Source organism: Nyctibius grandis, chromosome 34, assembly GCF_013368605.1.
Source record: "Nyctibius grandis isolate bNycGra1 chromosome 34, bNycGra1.pri, whole genome shotgun sequence".
NCBI lineage: Eukaryota > Metazoa > Chordata > Aves > Nyctibiiformes > Nyctibiidae > Nyctibius > Nyctibius grandis.
The window spans coordinates 981,548-999,829 of record NC_090691.1 but is presented as its reverse complement, the minus strand read 5'-3'; the positions used below and the strand labels follow the sequence as shown (position 1 = coordinate 999,829).

Genomic DNA, 18,282 nt, shown 5'->3' with positions numbered 1-18,282 from the left:
CCAAGGAACAAGGGATAGGACGAGAGGAAAAGGCCTCAAGTTGCTCCAGGGGAGGTTTAGATTGGATATCAGGAAAAATCTCTTCCCAAAAGGTTTGTCAAACATTGGAACAGGCTGCCCAGGAAAGTGGTGGAGTCACCATCCCTGGAGGTATTTAAAAGATGTGTAGATGTGGTGTTGAGGGATATCGTTTAGTGGTGGACTTGGCAGTGCTGGGTTAGCAGTTGGCCTTGATGCTTTTAAAGTTCTTTTCCAAACAAAACAATCTATGATTCTATGATTCTGTGACTTTTCAGAGGTGCTCTGCACAGATAAATCCAAATGCAATAGTCTAAGTTAAGGTCAAAATCTTAGGCCTGAACTTAACTTAAACTACATTAAGACCTAAGGTCACATCTAATCTCTAAATGAGGCATCTGATCTGAGGCCTTTTTCTGTGGTCAGTGAAGAGAGATCTGTTACGTAGTGAGCACATAGTCACCCACCTTAGGACATGATGAGTCATGAATGGGAAACATTTCTCTTCCCATGGGTAGCAGAAGGAACGAAATGGAGCGGATCAGACAAGGTGATTTGGGAGGGGTTCATCTCAGAGCTTTGTGACGAGCTGTCACGCAGAGACGTTTACCCAGTTGTGCTGGATATGGCTGGGATAGTCAATCTTTTTCACAGTAGCTGGTTTGGGGCTGTGTCTTGGAGTTGTGCTGAGAACAGTGTTGACAATATAGAGATGTTTTCGTTACTGCTGAGCAGTGCTTACACAGAGTCAAGGCCTTTTCCGCTTCTCACCCCACCCCACCAGTGAGTAGGCTGGGGGTGCACAAGAAGTTGGGAGGGGACAGAGCCGGAACGGTTGATCCCAAGTGACCAATGGGATATTCCATACCGTATGGTGTCACGTTCAGCAAATAAAGCTGGAGGAAGAAGAAGGAAGGGGAGGACATTTGGAGCAACGGCGTTTGTATTCCCAAGTAACGATCATGCGTGATGGAGCCCTGCTTTCCTGGAGATGGCTGAACACCTGCCTGCCGATGGGAAGTGGTGAATGAATTCCTTGTTTTGCTTCGCTTCTGCACATGGTTTTTGCTTTACCTATTGAACTGTCTTTATCTCAATGCTCGAGTTTCCTCACTTTTCCAATTCTCTTCCCCATCCCAACTGGGGAGGGTGAGCAAGTGGCTGTGTGGTGCTCAGTTGCCAGCTGGGCTTTAACCATGGCACCAGTCTTCCCACATCTCGAGACCCACTTTGACCACAGCACTTTGTTTGCAAAAGTTTCTCAATAGGGGGAAGTGAAGAACGAGGAGAGTGTAAGTAACTGTACATATGACATACATCCACCTGTATCAGAAGAGTGAAACCATATACATCACCGAGGGTGATGGTCTGTTCACGAGCAGAATCATTCTATAACTGTAAGGTTGCAGCTACAGAGGAAATGGCTTCACCTTGCTCCAGGGGAGGTTTGGATTGTATATTAGGAAAAATTTCTTCACCAAAAGGGTTATTAAACATTGGAACAGGCTGTCCAGGGAAGTGGTTGAGTCACTGTCCCTGGAGGTATTTAAAGGACCAGTAGATGTGGTGCCTAGGGACATGGTTTAGTGGTGGACTTGGCAGTGCTGGGTTGATGGTTGGACTTGATCTTCAAGGTCCTTTCCAACCAAAACAATTCTATGATTCTATGGTTCTCGGATTCTATTCCTGGTGGGGGTCACTGTGGGTCAATCTCTGATTGCACGTGAAGCCCTGCTTCATATGTGCTCCAGCTGTGAGTGGCTTCCCTTCTGCATGAGGCCAGACTGGAGGGACAAGGGACCCATGAGCAGCCATCACTCAGCAGATCCCACCACCCTACAGGCACATTAGCTGAAGGCGGGGGGGTTAGCAGTGATTCTGTGATTCTGTGAGTGACCTGGTTTGAGCCAGTGCACCTGAAGGAATTGGCTCTAGTTAAGATCTGACCCACACTTCAACTCCAGATGATCTTTTCTTTCTGTCAAAAACAAGAGCAGTTTCCTTTCACACTTGGGTTCTGCTCATGACTCCCAGACACCTTGGCCACCTTCTTCCTCTACAACACGGCTTGCTTCCAGAGGCTGCTTCCCTAACTGGAGGGAGCTGAGGGTCCTCACTGGTGCCCACTCGATGCTGGTGGCAGCTGAAGAAGTGTATCCTGATCAACCTATGCAGGTACAGTCTGGAGAACCAGGCCCAGCAAGGACTTAGAGCCCGTTTTGACAAGTTGCACCATGCTGTTCCTTCACGAGTTCCTCAGCTCTTGCCACATTGAGGCCTGTGGTCAGCAGGACCATGTGAGTCTTGTGCTGACAGTGGGCAGGAAGGAGCCTATCAACCTTCTCCAGCCCATCAGTCTCTCTAGGAGAAGACCCAGGTCTGCCTTGGGCACTCGTTCTATCCAGCACCTGCACCCAGATCCTCATGGTCTCCCCATTGCCTGCACGCAGGCACTGGAGTCCAGGATGTTTGCAGCCCTGCTCCAGCTGCTGGAACACAGACCTCATATCCTACCCACTGGAGTTTCCAGCTTGAAATTCGTACAATCATAGAATTGTTTTGGTTGGAAGGGACCTTTAAGATCAGCGAGTCCAACCATAAATCTAGCACTGCCAAGTCCACCACTAAACCATGTCCCTAAGTGCCATGTCTACGTGTCTTTTAAATCCCTCCAGGGATGGTGACTCCACCACTGCCCTGGGCAGCCTGTTCCACTGCTTGATAACCCTTTCAGTGAAGAAATTTTTCCTGACATCCAATCTAAACCTCCCCTGGCACAACTTGAGGCCATTTCCTCTCATCCTATCCCTTGTTACTTGGGAGAAGAGACCAACACCCACCTCGCTACAACCTCCTTTCAGGTACTTGTAGACAGCAATAAGGTCTCCTCTCAGCCCCCTTTTCTCCAGACTAAATAACCCCAGTACCCTCAGCTGTGCCTCACAGCACTTGTGCTCCAGACCCTTCACCAGCTTCGTTGCCTTTCTCTGGACTCGCTCCAGCACCTCAATGTCTGTCTTGTAGTGAGGGGCCCAAAACTGAACACAGTATTCGAGGTGTGGCCTCACCGGTGCTGAGTACAGAGGGACGATCCCTGCCCTAGTCCTGCTGGCCACACTAGTGCTGATACAAGCTAGAATGCTGGTGGCCTTCTTGGCCACCTGGGCACACTGCTGGCTCATACTCAGCCTGCCATTGATCAACACCCCCAGGTCCTTTTCCACCAGGCACTTTCCAGCCACTCTCCCCCCAGCCTGTAGCGTTGCATGGTGTTGTTGTGCCCCAAGTGCAGGACCTGACACTTGGCCTTGTTGAACCTCATACAGTGCCCTCAGCCCATCCATCCAGCCTGTCCAGATCCCTCTGCAGACCCTCCCTACCCTCCAGCAGATAAACACTCCCGCCCAACTTGGTGTCATCTGCGAACTTACTGAGGGTGCACCCGATCCCCTCGTCCAGATCATTGATAAAGATATTAAAGAGAACTGGCCCCAACACTGAGCCCTGATGAACACCGCTTGTGACTGGGCGCCAGCTGGATTTAACTCCATTCACCACAACTCTTTGGGCCCGGCCATCCAGCCAGTTTTTTACAGAGGGTACAGTACACCCATCCAAGCCATGACTAGCCAAGACTTATTGGATTTGCAAGGGACCTCAAGGATGTTGGAATATCATCACCCTCGTGCCATCACTTTCTGCACATCTCGCTCTCATTTGGCATCCTGTTGCAATGCACAGCTTTTGCAGGCTGTGAGGAGGGCCTGTTCTGTCCTGCCTGCAACCCCTGGGATGCCACCGTTGAGAAAAAAAGGAGTGTCTCAAGTTGCAGGAGACCTCAGGGCCTCACACAGACCTAAGGACACAGCAGGACAGTGTGCAAGTGAGGAGACACCAGCACTGAAAAGATCACGTCCTGATGCGGTCCAAGGCCACGAGTCCAGGGAAGCAGCAGCCCTGACACAAAGGTGGGAGTGCCCCACCAGGCAGCAGAGGCAGCTCTGAGTGCCACAGGGCTGCTCCTCCTCCATTTGGCATCTAGACTTTTGGCTCCTTAACCCCTCCTGCATTCTGGTGCTGTGTCCTCAGTTCCAGAAAGGTTTAGAAGAGATGAGAGCTCAAACAAATGATATTTCTGCTGGATTCTTTATTTCTGCAAGCAGACTGGTTCCACAGGTATGTTAGGATAGTTCCTCAGTGTCACGGTTTAAAGCTGGGCTGGCGATTAAACCTGCGGCAGATGCCCTCTGTTATCCCCCCCCCTCCCCCCAGAGGGAAAGGGAAAGGGAAAAGGGAGAGAGACTTCTGGGTTGGAAAATTAAAACAGTTTTAATAAACTATAATAATGAAAAAAAAGTATAATAATAATAATAGAAATAATCAAATATATACAAATATATATACAAAACCAAGATTGAGCTCCCCTGAAGTCAGCCACGTCACCACCAGCACTGCAGGGCAGGCTCCGGGAAGGCCCAGGCTGGGCCTAGCGACGGTCGAGAGCTGGATTCAGGAACGCACGGATCGGGATCGGGGGCAGCAGGAAAACAGACGGAGTCCTCCCTGGACACCGGCCATAGCAGAAAGAGAGCGAGACCCTCGTGATCCCCCCACTTTATACCGAGAATGACGTGTATGGGATGGAATACCCTCGTTGGTCAATTTTGGGTCACCTGCCCTGTCCGCTCCCCCCTGCAGCTGCGACCCCCCTTCGGCTCTTCACTCGTAAGCAATGAGGAATTCAGCAGTGACCTTGGTTTCTCTCAAGAATAAGTACAGCAAGAGCCTTTCTGCACAACATCCCTACCGGTGCCTCAGTGATAACTACAAACTTCGAGCGTTATCAGTCCTGGAAGCAGAGACTGTCTGCAAAAACATGCAGTTAGTTTCAGAAAATGCAGTTACTTAGAGGAGACTTAGCTGAAAGTAAAAATCACTGAAAGGAAAATCGGCCTGGTTTAGGCCAAACCAGGACACTCAGAAAAAACATATTGAAGGTCAAGAAGAAGTGGGATGAATAATTATTTTTAATTGCAATTCACATTATCACACATTTAAAAAACAAATAGAACATAAGAAAAGAACACAAGATAGTCCTGAGTTCTCCCGAGATAGCCTGGGGGTCATCTAAAGATGATTGATACCTTAATGATGTTTAAATAATATGTGTTCGAACAGTTTCTTCAGGGCATCCTTGATCTCCTGGTTCCTCATGCTGTAGATGAGGGGGTTCACTGCTGGAGGCACCACCGAGTACAGAACTGACACTACGAGATCCAGGGATGGGGAGGAGTTGGAGCGGGGCTTCAGGTAGGCAAACATTAAAGTGCTGACAAACAGAGAGACCACAGCCAAGTGGGGGAGGCACGTGGAAAAGGCTTTGTGCCGTCCCTTCTCAGAGGGGATCCTCTGCACGGTCCTCAAGATCTGCACATAGGACACCACGATGAAAACAAAACACCCAAATGCTAAACAGGCACTAACCACAAGAAGGTAAATTTCCCTGAAGTAGGTGTTTGAGCAGGAAAGACTGAGGATCTGGGGGATTTCACAGAAGAACTGGTCCACAACATTGCCTTGGCAGAGAGGTAGTGAAAATGTGTTGGCCGTGTGCAGAACAGCATAGGGAAAAACACTGCCCCAGGCAGCTGCTGCCATGTTGGCACAAGTCCTGCTGCTCAGGAGGGTCCCGTAGTGCAGGGGGTTGCAGATGGCAACGTAGCGGTCATAGGCCATGACTGTGAGAAGATACAACTCTGCTGAAATGAAAAAGACAAAGAGAAAGACCTGGGCAGCACATCCCAGGTAGGAGATGGCCCTGGTGTCCCAGAGGGAGTTGGCCATGGCTTTGGGGACAGTAGTGGAGATGGAGCCCAGGTCAAGGAAGGAGAGGTTGAGGAGGAAGAAGTACATGGGGGTGTGGAGGCGGTGGTCACAGGCTACAGCAGTGATGATGAGGCCATTTCCCAGGAGGGCAGCCAGGTAGATGCCCAGGAAGAGCCAGAAGTGCAAGAGCTGCAGCTCCCGCATGTCTGCAAATGCCAAGAGGAGGAAGTGGGTGATGGAGCTGCTGTTGGACATTTGGTGCCTCTGTGCATGGGGACCTTTCATATGAGAAAAAGAGTGAAAAGTTAGGGGAGACTTCTCTAAGAAAATCAAAGCCATTTCCCACAGTCACCCCCCTATAACACACAGACATCCTTTTGTTTCTCTAGGAGACCTTCCTTCAGCTCTGTGGCTGGAGTCGTGGTTGGTGCTGGCCACATGTGTGATGAACAGCAGGGCAGTTGCTCATGGGCTCTTGATAAGTCAGCCCTGCTCTGGGGAAGTGGGTAGGGAGAGGGACCAGTCCTGGTGGTCAACTTTGTCCTGTGAAACCACTGCCAACACAGAAGGGCCTGTCAGCATCTGCACCCCAGAGCTAAGGAACAGGGATGGCAGAAGGCAGTTTAAGAGTTCTAGGTGTTTTTAAAACTCCCCCTCCATCTTCCCTCATGAGTATTCTTGGATGTCAGAAACCCTCAGCATTTCTGCTGCACTCAGGGAGAACAGAGCGAGTCCTGCGAGGCAAGACGATTGCCTGTGGCTTAGTGCAGAGTGAGAGGAGCTGGTCTGTCCCTCCATCAAGTTCCAGTTTCTCTGGGAACTGGCACCTTTCTGAGATGGAGGGTTATCACACTCCCATGTTACTCTGAAAAATAACCAGACACTGCTGAGAGCAGAGGGATCCACTGCAGACCACTAAGTTCCTCACCCTTTCTCAAGGTCTCAGCACCCCACATCTAACCCAGGACACTCATGCCTTATTTCACCAACCCAACAGCATTTCCTCAGTTGCAGAGGCTTTGCGTTCTCCATCGGGCTTTAAGATAAAACAGAGGTGCTATGGGACAGGTTTGCATCCTCGAGGGCAGCTCACAGCTTGGAAGGACATCTCAAGGGGACAGCCAAGTGTCCCAACAAGGGCATCTCAGTAGGAGTCAGCCCATATCCCAGCCCCACAGACTGTATTGACCAGATCCCACAGGTGCGAGGAAAGCTGGGACACTTGTTCCCATGGACACACCTGCATGAAAGGACCCACAAGATCAGTGTGTGACTCTGCAGCTGAAACTCCACCTCCCCAGAGAGCCTGGCAGCAAGAATGAAATAACCACAGCAATGACAGAGACAAGTGGAGAAACAAGGGAAAATCCAGTGAGGGTGTGGCTGGGAGAGGCCAGGGCAGAGGCAGCCGGGCCCTCAGGACAGCGGTACCCTGACCCAGCTGTGCACGCCACCTCCCACACACCAGCATTGCCGGGCAGCTGCTCTCAGCCCCTGTGCTCTGCAGAGGGAACTGGGCACGTGGCTGGAGAGCTGCACCACGGCTCTGCTGGAGCTCTGGCTGCACAGGAGGGGGTTCATGTCCTGGACCCCATGGCCCTGAGTGCAGAGGCTTTGGTGGTTGGGAGAGGAGGCAAGAGGTCTTGCTCAGAGGAAGGGGTCTGCATTGGAGGGGGTCACACGGAGCTTTCTGAACTCTCCCTCCCACAACATTTCTGGTTTTAGTTTCCTCTCATTCCCAGATCATTTCCCTGCTGCCTGGAGATTTTCCTCCTGGGAGGTGTTTCCCTGTCAGCACTCACAGACCCCACTGCAACCTCTGTGCACTCACCTACACAAACCTGCCTGTTTGCAGGGCACTGGCTGCGTGCATGGTCCTGTTTGGAGGTTCAAAAGGACAGAACACCCTGATGGGTCCAGCAAAGGTGATGCTGATGGTGTCCATGGGCAGAGGAGTGGCTGGAGGCACTTTAGGAGGCTCCTAGCAGACCTACTGACCGCTCAAAGATACAGCTCAGGAGTCCCAATGACTTGTTCAAACTTCATGAGCCTTTTCTATTTCTCTTTTGCTCTCCCTCCATCCCCCTCCTCTCCCCTGCCCTCAGAGTAGGAAAACAGGCTCAGAAAATCTCTTTGTCTTTAGATTACACCCTGCCTTGACCTTCCTCTTGAAACATCCCCTTGCAAGTTTCCTAGTGCTGACCTGGAGCTGTGAGCAGCCCTGGCCCACACAGCACCCTCTCGACAGAAGAAGGACCCTGCCCTGCCTGGGCTCACTCCTTCCACCCACAGCTTCTCCCTGCAGCACCAGAGGGAGCTCCCCGGGCAGGCTGAGTGCTGACCCTGGCAGGCAGCACAGTCCCTGCCCCAGCACAAAGACCCCTGGGGTGCAGGGACCCTGCTCTCAAGGACAGCCCCGGGCACCCCTGGCTGCACGCCCCTGCAGTTGTCCCCAGCAGAAGGCAGCCGTCATGCTCTGTCCCTCTGGCAGTGCAGCAGGGAAGCCCTGCTCTGGAGCGTGTTCTTCTCCTCTACAACAGAGATACTGTGAGAGACATCCTGACAGATCCTGTACACTGTGGGATGCACCAGCTTCAGGTAATCCCACCAGCAACTGCCCCTGCATTGTCCTGCAGCCAGAGACTTACCATGTCGAGGGCTGTGAAGATTTCTCCCCCAGTGAGCTCTCAGCTCCCTCCCACCCCACACTGCCTTTAACCTCTCTCTGCCTGGCTCCTCTCCCCTCGCTGCCTGCAGGCAGTGCCCTCAGCCCTGCTGCGCTCTGCACAGGAGCTGCTCCTGGGCAGAGCTGTCTCTCTGCAGCGCTGCCCACTTGCCATGAGCTCCCTCCACCCCAGGAGCCCAGCCCAGCTCAGCAGCAGAGGGACCAGCCCAAGGTGTCTCTTCCTCTGCCCCCTCTGGGCTCCCTCCAGGTGTCCCTGGGGCTCCAGGGGAACCTGCTGTGAAACAGGCTGAAGCAATCACTGATGTTTCATCTGGCACGTGAGGAGAGACAGTTCTTTCCAGTAGCAGCATTTCTTCTCTGAGAGACTGAGTGAGGTCTAAGACTGACACGTCCTTGTCCCACCATTAGACAGGACAACTGGACCATGACCAGGAGCGATGTCCTTTACCCCTGCTGAGGGAAGGGATGCGGATGAGTCAATAGAAGCATCTCATTTGTGGCTTTGTAGCCCTGGGGCTAGAAGGGGACTCAGCCCCCTCCCATGCACACCACAAACCCACAGGAGGTGGGATTCCTCTTGCCTCAGGTGTTCAGGTGGGCACAAAATAGGCACCTGCATGTGAGCTCCTTGTCTCAGCTCCCATGGTGATTAATGGAGCTGGAGGGCAGGATTGGGCTGTTCAGACACCAACCTGGTGACATTGAAGGTGTCAGGGGTGGTCAAAGATGTGCAGGTAACTGCAAGCTCTAAGGGAGCAGTTCTCAGAGACAGGCCAACATCCAGGACAGGCTGGAGAGCTGGGCAGAGAGGAACCTCATGAAGTTCAACGAAGGCAAGTGTAGGGTCCTGCACTGCAGGAGGAATAACCCCACGCACCAGTACAGCCTGGGGGTGACCTGCTGGAAAGCAGCTCTGTGGAGAAAGAGCTGGGAGTTCTGGTGGACAACAAGTTCCCCATGAGCCAACAATGTGCCCTTGTGGCCAGGAAGGCCAATGGTGTCCTGGGGTGCATGAGGAAGAGTGTGGCCAACAGGTTGAGGGAGGTTCTCCTCCCCATCTACACTGCCCTGGTGAGGCCCCACCTGGAGTAAGGTGTCCAGTTCTGGGCCCCCCAGTTCAAGAAAGACAAGGAACTACTGGAGAGAGTCCAGCGGAGGGGTACAGAGATGGTCAGAGGGCTGGAGCATCTGTGCTCCGAGGAGAGGCTGAGGGAGCTGGGGCTGTTCAGCTGGAGAAGATCAGACTGAGGGGGGATCTTATCAATGCTCACAAATACCTCAGGGGGGTGTCAAGGGCATGGGGCCAGACTCTTCTCAGTGGTGCCCAGCGACAGGACAAGGGGCAACGGGCACAACCTGAGACACGAGAAGTTCCACCTGAAAGTGAGGAGAAACTTCTCTGCTGTGAGGGTGCCAGAGCCCGGGCAAAGGCTGCCCAGGGAGGGGGGGAGTCTCCTTCTCTGGAGATATTCAAACCCGCCTGGACGCGGCCCCGTGCAACGTGCTCTGGGTGACCCTGCTTGGGCAGGGGTGGGACTGGGTGATCTCCAGAGGTGCCTTCCGACCCCAGCCAGGCTGGGATGGTGTGATTGTGTGTTACTGGGAGCCCTGGGGTTACTGGGAGCACTGGGGTTACTGGGTGCCCTGGGGTCACTGGGCAGACTGGGAGCAATGGGGTTACTGGGAGCACTGGGGATACTGGACAGACTGGGAGCACTAGGGTTACTGGGAGCACTGGTGTTACTGGGCGCACCAGTGTTGCTGAACGCCCTGGTGTTACTAAGAGACCTGGAGTTATGCCAGACTGGGAGCACTGGTGTTACTGGGAGCACTGTTATAACTGGGTGTTCTGGGAGCACTGGTGGTGTTGGGCCCACTGGTGTTACTGGGTGCCCTGGAGTTACTTGGCACAATGGGGTTACTGGGAGCACTGGGGTTACTGGGAGCACTGGTGTTACTGGGTGCACTGGGGTTACCGGGAGCAATAGTGTTACTGAGTGCCCTGGGGTTTTGCCAGACTGGGAGCACTGGTGTTACCAGGAGCACTGGGGATACTGGACATATTGGTTTTACTGGGAGTCCTGGTGTTTCTGGGCACCCTCGTGTTACTGGTTGCCTTGGTGTTACTGGGAGCCTTGGTGTTACTGGCAGCACTGAAGTCACTGGTCAGACTGGGAGCACTGGTGTTACTGGGAGCTGTGGTGTAACTGAGTGCAGAGGTGTTACTGGGCGCCCTGATGTTACTGGGAACACTGGGATTTCTGGGCATACTGGGAGCATTAGTTTTACTGGGAGCCCTGGTGTTACCGGGAGCACTGGGGTTACTGGGTGCACTGCTGTTACTGGGAGTGCTGGTGTTACTGGGTGCGCTGGTGTTATTGGGAGCACTAGGAGCCCTGTGAGCACTGGGATTACTTGAAACACTGGTGTTACTGGGACTTCTGGGAGCACCGGTGTTACTTGGAGCACTGGTGTTACTCGGAGTACTGGGAACACCGGGGTTACTGGGATCCCTGTGGTTACTGGGCCGACTGAGTGCACTGGGGTTCCTGGGAGCACAGCACACTGGTGCTACTGGGCACCCTGGTGATTCTGGGCATCCTGGAGTTATTGGGAGTAGTGGTGTTACTTGTAGCACTGGGAGCACTGGCGTTACTGGGCATCCTGGTGCTACTGGGCGCCCTGGTGTTACTTGGAGATTTGGTGTTACTGGTAGCACTGGGAGCACTGGTGTTATTGGGAGCCCTGGTGTTATTGGGAGCCCTGGTGTAACAGGGCGTCATGGGAGCACTGCTGTTGCTGGGACCATTGGTATTACTGGGCGCCCTGGAGTTACGTGGTGCAGTGGTGTTACTGGGAGCCCTGGTGTTACTGGGCGCACGGGTGTTGCTTGGACCCCTGGGTTTAGCGGGAGCACTGGTGTTACTGGGATCACTGATGTTAATGGGTACACTGCTGTTGCTTGGCGCTCTGTTGTTACTGGTAGCATTGGTGTTACTGGGCACTCTGGTGTTACTGGCCATACTGGGCTTACTGCGGGTGCTGGTGTTACTGGGAGCACTGATGTTACTGGGGGCTCTGGAGTTCCTCGGAGCATGATGGTACTGGAAGATCTGGTGTTAGCAGACACAATGATGTTACTGGGTGCCCTGGTGTTACTGGGAGTCCTGAGGTTACTGGGGAGATTGGGAGCACTGGTGTTAATGAGAGCCCTGGTGTTGCTGTGAGTACTGTTGTAACTGGGTGCTCTGGGAGCACTGGTGTTACTGACCTCAATGGTGTTAGTGGGTACCCTGGTTTTACTGGGCGCACTGGGGTTACTGGGCTCCCTGGTGCTCCTGGGTGCACTGGACCTACTGGGAGCACTGCTGATACTGCAAGCACTGGAAGCACTGGTGTTAATGGGCACCCTCCTGTTACTGGGCGCCCTACTGTTACTGGGAGCATTGGTGTTACTGGGCACTCTGGTGTTACTGGCCATACTGGGGTTACTGTGGGTGCTGGTGTTACTGGGATCCCTGGTGTTACTGGGCGCACTGATGTTACTGGGAGCACCGGGTTTACTGGTAGCTCTGGTGTTCCTGGGAGTGTTGGTGGTACTGGGCACACTGGGGTTACTGGGCGCTATGGGCTTACTGGGTGCACTGGGGTTACTGGTTGCCCTAGTGTTACTGGGAGCACTGTGGTTACTGGGAACACTGGGGTTACTGGGTGTACTGGTGTTACTTGGCTTTCTGGGGTTACTGAGCAGACTGAGAGAAATAGGGTTACAGGGATCACTGGGAGCACTAGATGCCCTGGGGTACTGGGAGCCCTGGGAGAACAGGGTTTACTGGGAGCGCTGGTGTTACTGGGAGCACTGTTGTAACTGGTCGCGCTGGGATCACTGGTGTTGCTGGGCGCCCTGGTGTTACTGGGTGCAGTGGTGTTACTGGGAGCACTGGGGTTTAAGAGCAGACTGAAAGACTACGGTTACTGTCAGCACTGCTTTTAATGGGATTACTGGGAGCACTGGTGTTATTGGGCACCCTTGTGTTATTGGGACCCCTGGTGGTACTGGGAGTCCTCGTGTTACTGGGTGCAGGGGTGTTCCTGGGTGTCCTGGGTGCCCTGGTGTTACTGGGAGTGCTGGGGTTACTGGGAACACTGGGTTTATTGGGTGCTCTGGGGTTACTTCGCGTCCTGGGATTGCTGAGCAGACTGGGAGAACTGGGGTTACTGAGAGCCTTGGGAGCACTAGGAGCACTGGGCGCACTGGGGTTACTGTGAGCCCTTGGAGCACTGGGGTTGCTGGGAGCACTGGAGGCAATGGGAGCAATGGGGTTACTGAGAGCACTGCTGTTACTGGGAGCACTGGTGTTACTGGGTGCACTGGGGTTACTGGGCAGACTGGAAGCACTGGGGTTACTGGCAGCACTGATGTTACTGGGTGCATTGGAGTTACTGGGTGCGCTGGTGTTTCTGAGAGCGCTGGTGGTTTTGGGAGCCCTGGTGTTATTGGGAGCATTTGGGTTACTGGGAGCCCTGGTGTAACTGGGTGCAGAGGTGTTACTGGGAACACTGGGTTTTCTGTGCATACTGGGAGCACTGGATTTAGTGGGAGCCCTGGTGTTACCGGGAGCACTGGTGTAACAGGGAGCACTGGTGTTACTGGGAACACTGGGTTTTCTGTGCATACTGGGAGCACTGGATTTAGTGGGAGCCCTGGTGTTACCGGGAGCACTGGTGTAACAGGGAGCACTGGTGTTACTTGGTGCCACGTTGTTACTGGGCGCACTAGTGTTACTGAGAGCACTGGGGTTACAGGGAGCCCTGGTATTAGAGGGAGCACTGGTGTTACTGGGCACCTTGGTGTTACTTGAGGCCCTGGTGTTAGTGGACGCCATGGTGTTACTGGGAGCCCTGAGGTTAGTGGGAGCACTGGTCTTACTGCGAGGTCTGGGGTTACTGGTAACACTGGGATTACTGGGAGCACTGAACTTACTGGAAGAACTGGGAGTCCTGGGATCACTGAGGTTACAGGGAGCACTGGTGTTACTGGGAGCCCGGGGGTTCCAGAAGGCAGCTGCATGCTCCTGCCCTAAGAGCTGCTCAGCCACCTACGACATCACATGCACCCGCGCATAGAAGGTTCCTGCTCCAGCCCTGTCGCCTGCTCATGTACACGTGACACCACAAACCCCTGCACACCCCAGCTGCAGGCTCCTGCCCTGACAGGTACAGAGCCACCAGGGACATCACAAGCAGCTGCACATCCCAGGGTCCTGCTCCGCACCTATTGGCTACTGGCTCAACTGTGGCCTCCCAGGAACCAGAATAAATCAGGGATGTGCTTCTGTCCTAACACCTAATCAGCCATCAGTGACATCAGAATCAGCTGCAGAAGCCAGGTGCATCCTCCTGCCCTATGACCTGCTCAGGCACATGTGACATCATGAGTACCTGCACCAGCCAGCTGCACGCGCCTGCCGTAACTGCTACAGAGCCACCAGTGCCATCACAAGCAGGTGCACCAGCCAGCTGCAGACTCCTGGCCCTATCACCAGCTACAAGTGACATCAGAAGCAATTGCACAAGCCAGGGCCTGCTCCTCCCCTGTCACCTACTCAGTCACCTATAACATCACGAACACCTGCACAAACCAGGTGTTCCCAGAATCACAGAATCAACCAGGTTGGAAGAGACCTCTGGGATCATTGAGTCCAACCTTTGACCTAACACAACTGCGTCAACTAGACCATGGCACTAATTGCCACATCTAGTCGTCTCTTAAACACATCCAGGCATGGTGACTCCACCACCTCCCTGGGTAGCCCGTCCAAATGCCTAATAACCCTTTCAGTGAAGAAATTTTTCCTAATGCCTAACCTGAACCTCCTTGGTGCAGCTTGAGGCTATGTCCTCTAGTCTTGTTGGTAGTAGCCTGGGAGAAGAGTCCGACCCCCAACCCACTAAAACCTCATTTCAGGTAGTTGCAGAAAGTGATAAGGTCTCCCCTTAGCCTCCTTTTCTCCAGGCTAAACAATCCCAGCTCCCTCAACTGCTCCTCATAGGTCATACCCTCCAGATCCCTCACCAGCTTTGTTGCCCTCCTCTGCACTCGCTCCAACACCTCAACATCTTTCTTGAAGTGCAGTGCCCAGAACTGGACACAGGATTCAAGGTGAGGCCTCACCAGTGCCGAGTACAGAGGGACGATCACTTCCCTAGACCAGCTGGCTACACTATTCCTAATAGAGGCCAGGATGCCATTGGCCTTCTTGGCCACCTGGGCACACTGCTGGCTCATGTTTAGCCGGCTGTCGATCAGCACCCCCAGGTCTCTTTCTGCCGGTGCCACTTTCTAACCACTCTTCCCCCAGCCTGTAGTGCTGCATGGGGTTGTTGTGGCCGAAGTGTAAGACCCGGCACTTGTTCTTGTTGAACCTCATGCCATTGGTCTCGGCCCATCTATCTAACCTGTCCAGATCCCTCGGCAGAGACTTCCTACCCTCTGGCAGATCAACACCCCCACCCAGCTTGGTGTCGTCTGCTAATTTACTGAGGGTGCACTTGATACCCTCATCCAGATCATCAGTAAAGAAAGATATTAAACAGGACTGGGCCCAGTACTGAGCCCTGGGGGACACCACTAGTGATCGGATGCGAACTGCATGCAGTACCGTTCACCACCACTCTCTGGGCCTGCCCATCCAGCCAGTTCTTAACCTAGCGAAGAGTGCACCTCTCCAAGCTGTGGGCTGACAGGTTATCCAGGAGAATGCCGTGGGAGACAGTATCAAAGGCTTTGCTGAAGTCCAGGTATTCTACATCCACACCCTTTTCACTCATTCACTAGGCGGGTCACCTGCTCATAAAAAGAGATCAGGTTGGTCAGGCAGGACCAACCTAAACCCATGCTGACTGGTCCTGATCCCCTGGTTGTCCTCTAGGTGCTGTGTAATGACACTCAAGATTTTCTGTTCCATGACCTTGCCAGGCACCAAGGTCAGACTCACAGGCCTGTAGTTCCCGGAATCCTCCTTTCAGCCCTTCTTGTGGATGGGCATCACATTGACCAGCCTCCAGCCATCTGGGACCTCCCCAGTTAGGCAGGACTGATAATAATAATGGGGAGTGGCTTAGCAAGCTCTTCCGCCAGCTCCCTCAGTACCCTTGGGTGAAGACCGTCTGGTTCCATGGACTTGTGAGCATCCAAGTGGCGCAGCAAGTCACTAACTACTTCCTCCTGAATTATAGGGGGTCTATTCTGCTCCCCGTCCCTGTCTACTGGCTCAGGGGGGCAGTTGCCCTGAGGATGACCAGTCTTACTGTGAAAGACGGAGGCAAAGAAGGCATTAAGAACCTCAGACTTTTCCTCATCCCTGATCACAGTGTTCTCCTCCGCATCCAATAAAGAATGGAGATATTCCCTTGATCTCCTTTTGTTTTTTATGTATTTATAAAAACACTTTTTATTATCTTTTACTGCAGTGGCCAGATTGAGTTCTAGTTGAGCTTTCATCTTCCTTTCTTCTCCTGTCCCTTCTGAAAAGCTTGTGGCCATCCATTACAGCACTCCAGTCATGCGAGTCATCCCACCACGTTTCCATGATGGCAACTACATCGTATATTTCCTGCTGCATAATAACCTCCAGCTCCTCCTGTTTGTTACCCATGCTGCATGCGTTGGTGTAGATGCACTCAGCTGGGCTATCGGTTTCTCCCCCAGATCTGGCATTCCACCCCTAGACGCGTTTCCAGCAAGCCAGGTGTTATCCTACTCCCGCTTCAAGCCTAGACTCCAGGCATTACTGTTCACATGCAGGGCTGCTTGGCAGGTACCCCCAGACAGCCCTATATTTTCCTTTACTTCACCTTTTCTTTCCTTTTTTCCTCTTTTCCCACTCACAATTTCTTCCCGTTGACCATCCTTGTACCACCTCATGCAAACAGCCCACCTCTCTTTCCCCTGTCTTCCCTTGCCCTTTTTCTCTTTTTTTGTACCTTCATTTAGGGTTTCTGAGCTTGTACCATGAGAATTCTTACCTTGGTCAGTAATGTTATTAAACTAGTATCTCCTTCTATTATCTCTAGTGTCCTACAATTCCTCATGCTGTGATCTAATCAGAGGCACCATAGCTTTGGTGGGACATCTGTACGAACACATTAACAGCTGTCAAAACAGAGCTTCACTCCAGGGGGACCTTGAGAAACTCTGGGATTTGGCAATAGAAGCCTCGTGAAGTCTTACAAGGAGAAGCGGTAAGTCCTTTTTTTGGAGGCAAAATAACCCCAGTCGTGAGGGCAGGCTGGGACCTGAACAGCTCTGGAGTGACCCTGAGGAGAAGGGCCTGGGCGTTACAAGGGATGCCATAAGAGTGGTGCATGCTCAAGGTTAATAAAGACCAACAGCTTACAGGGCTGCATGAGGAGGAGTGTGGCCACCCAGACAAGAGAGTTATCATCCCCCCTGACTCAGCACTGGTGTGGCCATATCTGGACTAGTGTGTCTGGGTGTGGGGCTCCCCAGTCTGGAGGAATGGGGAGGAACTGAAGAGGGTCTAGTAGGAGACCCATGCAGGATGGGATTTGGGGCCTCTGAGGAGAGCCTGAGGGCCCTGGGCTTCTTTAGCCTGGTGAAGTGGAGGCTCAGGGCACTACAAGGATAGACTGCACCAGCTTGAAGGGTGGTTTCAGAGATGATGGAGCTTTTCTTGGTAGTGGGAAGAGAAGGAAACCTTCACAAAGTGCAGCTTGGAAGGTTCAGACTGGAGGTGAGGAAAAAGAAATGTCACTCAAACAGTAACCTCTGTGGTGCAAGAGGTCACCCAGAGGCAGTCTGGATCAGCCCATGGCTTTGTGTTTCAAGGAACAGCCAGCAAAATTAGTGACACATCAGTGAAGGCATAGAAGTGCTGGGGTGAGAGCTAGGTGGGAAAGCAAGATGGGTGTCTGCAGCCTGAAGGGGAAGAGGGGCAGGCATGGGACAGTGTAGGACAGCCTGCAGGAGAGATGGCCACAGGCTCTGGCAAGACTAAAAGGCTCAAGAGGACTGAGGGCTTTGTCCCCTTGGCCATGTCAATTGCCTCTGCCACCAAGGCCTACCAGGAGAAACTTTCTTTTGAAGGTCTAGACTTTGTTTTCCCTGCCTGGGGACGTCAGGAGATGTCATAGAATTTTCCTACACTTGGCATTGCTCACCCTCACATCCCACTGCCCCCAGGAACAGCCCTGTGCCACATGTGAGGGACACGAGCTGCCTTCCCAGGGCCTGGAGGGTCAGGCCTTGGCCTTTCTGCTTCATCAAACAAACCAAAGGGTTTTCTCAGCATTACAGCCACCTGCACAGGGCCTTTGCCTACCTGCAATCACAGCCTCCAGTAATCTGCTCTAACGAGTCCTTGGGGAGGCTTTGTCAGTAATGGCCCCCAGTGGGGCCCATTAATGCTTCCAGGTACTTTGAGTTTTGCTTCTGACTTCTTGAGCAGTTTCTTCAATCTTCTCTCAGTACCTGAGGTTCAGGGACTCAGCACCCAATACACCATGGGGCTCATTAAAATACAGAAAGCCCTAAAGGAGACGTGTCTCTTCCTCTAATTTTCTTCAAGTCTTCAAGACTTGTACAGCTAATTAGAGAGGTTTCACAGTGTAGTTAAGGAGGAAGATTTCAAAGTGCAGCTAATAATTATTTCTCGTTTTAAAGGATATTTTTTATTACTTTTCATTTTAAAGAAGAGGTGATAGAAGCATTCTCCTAGCAGCTACGAAAA

The 18,282-nt window shown here is 52.8% G+C and overlaps 2 protein-coding genes across 2 annotated transcripts in view; both read right to left on the bottom strand.

Moving 5' to 3' along the window:
• The window catches only part of LOC137675524 (scavenger receptor cysteine-rich type 1 protein M130-like), a 72,604-nt gene that overhangs the window by 30,673 nt on the left and 23,649 nt on the right, over nucleotides 1–18,282 (bottom strand). The gene's annotated exons all lie outside the window — the stretch shown is intronic.
• Nucleotides 5,164–6,099, bottom strand: LOC137675548 (olfactory receptor 14A16-like). The gene has a single exon (XM_068421675.1). It carries the CDS (start codon nucleotides 6,097–6,099, stop codon nucleotides 5,164–5,166), a length of 936 nt encoding a protein of 311 aa, XP_068277776.1.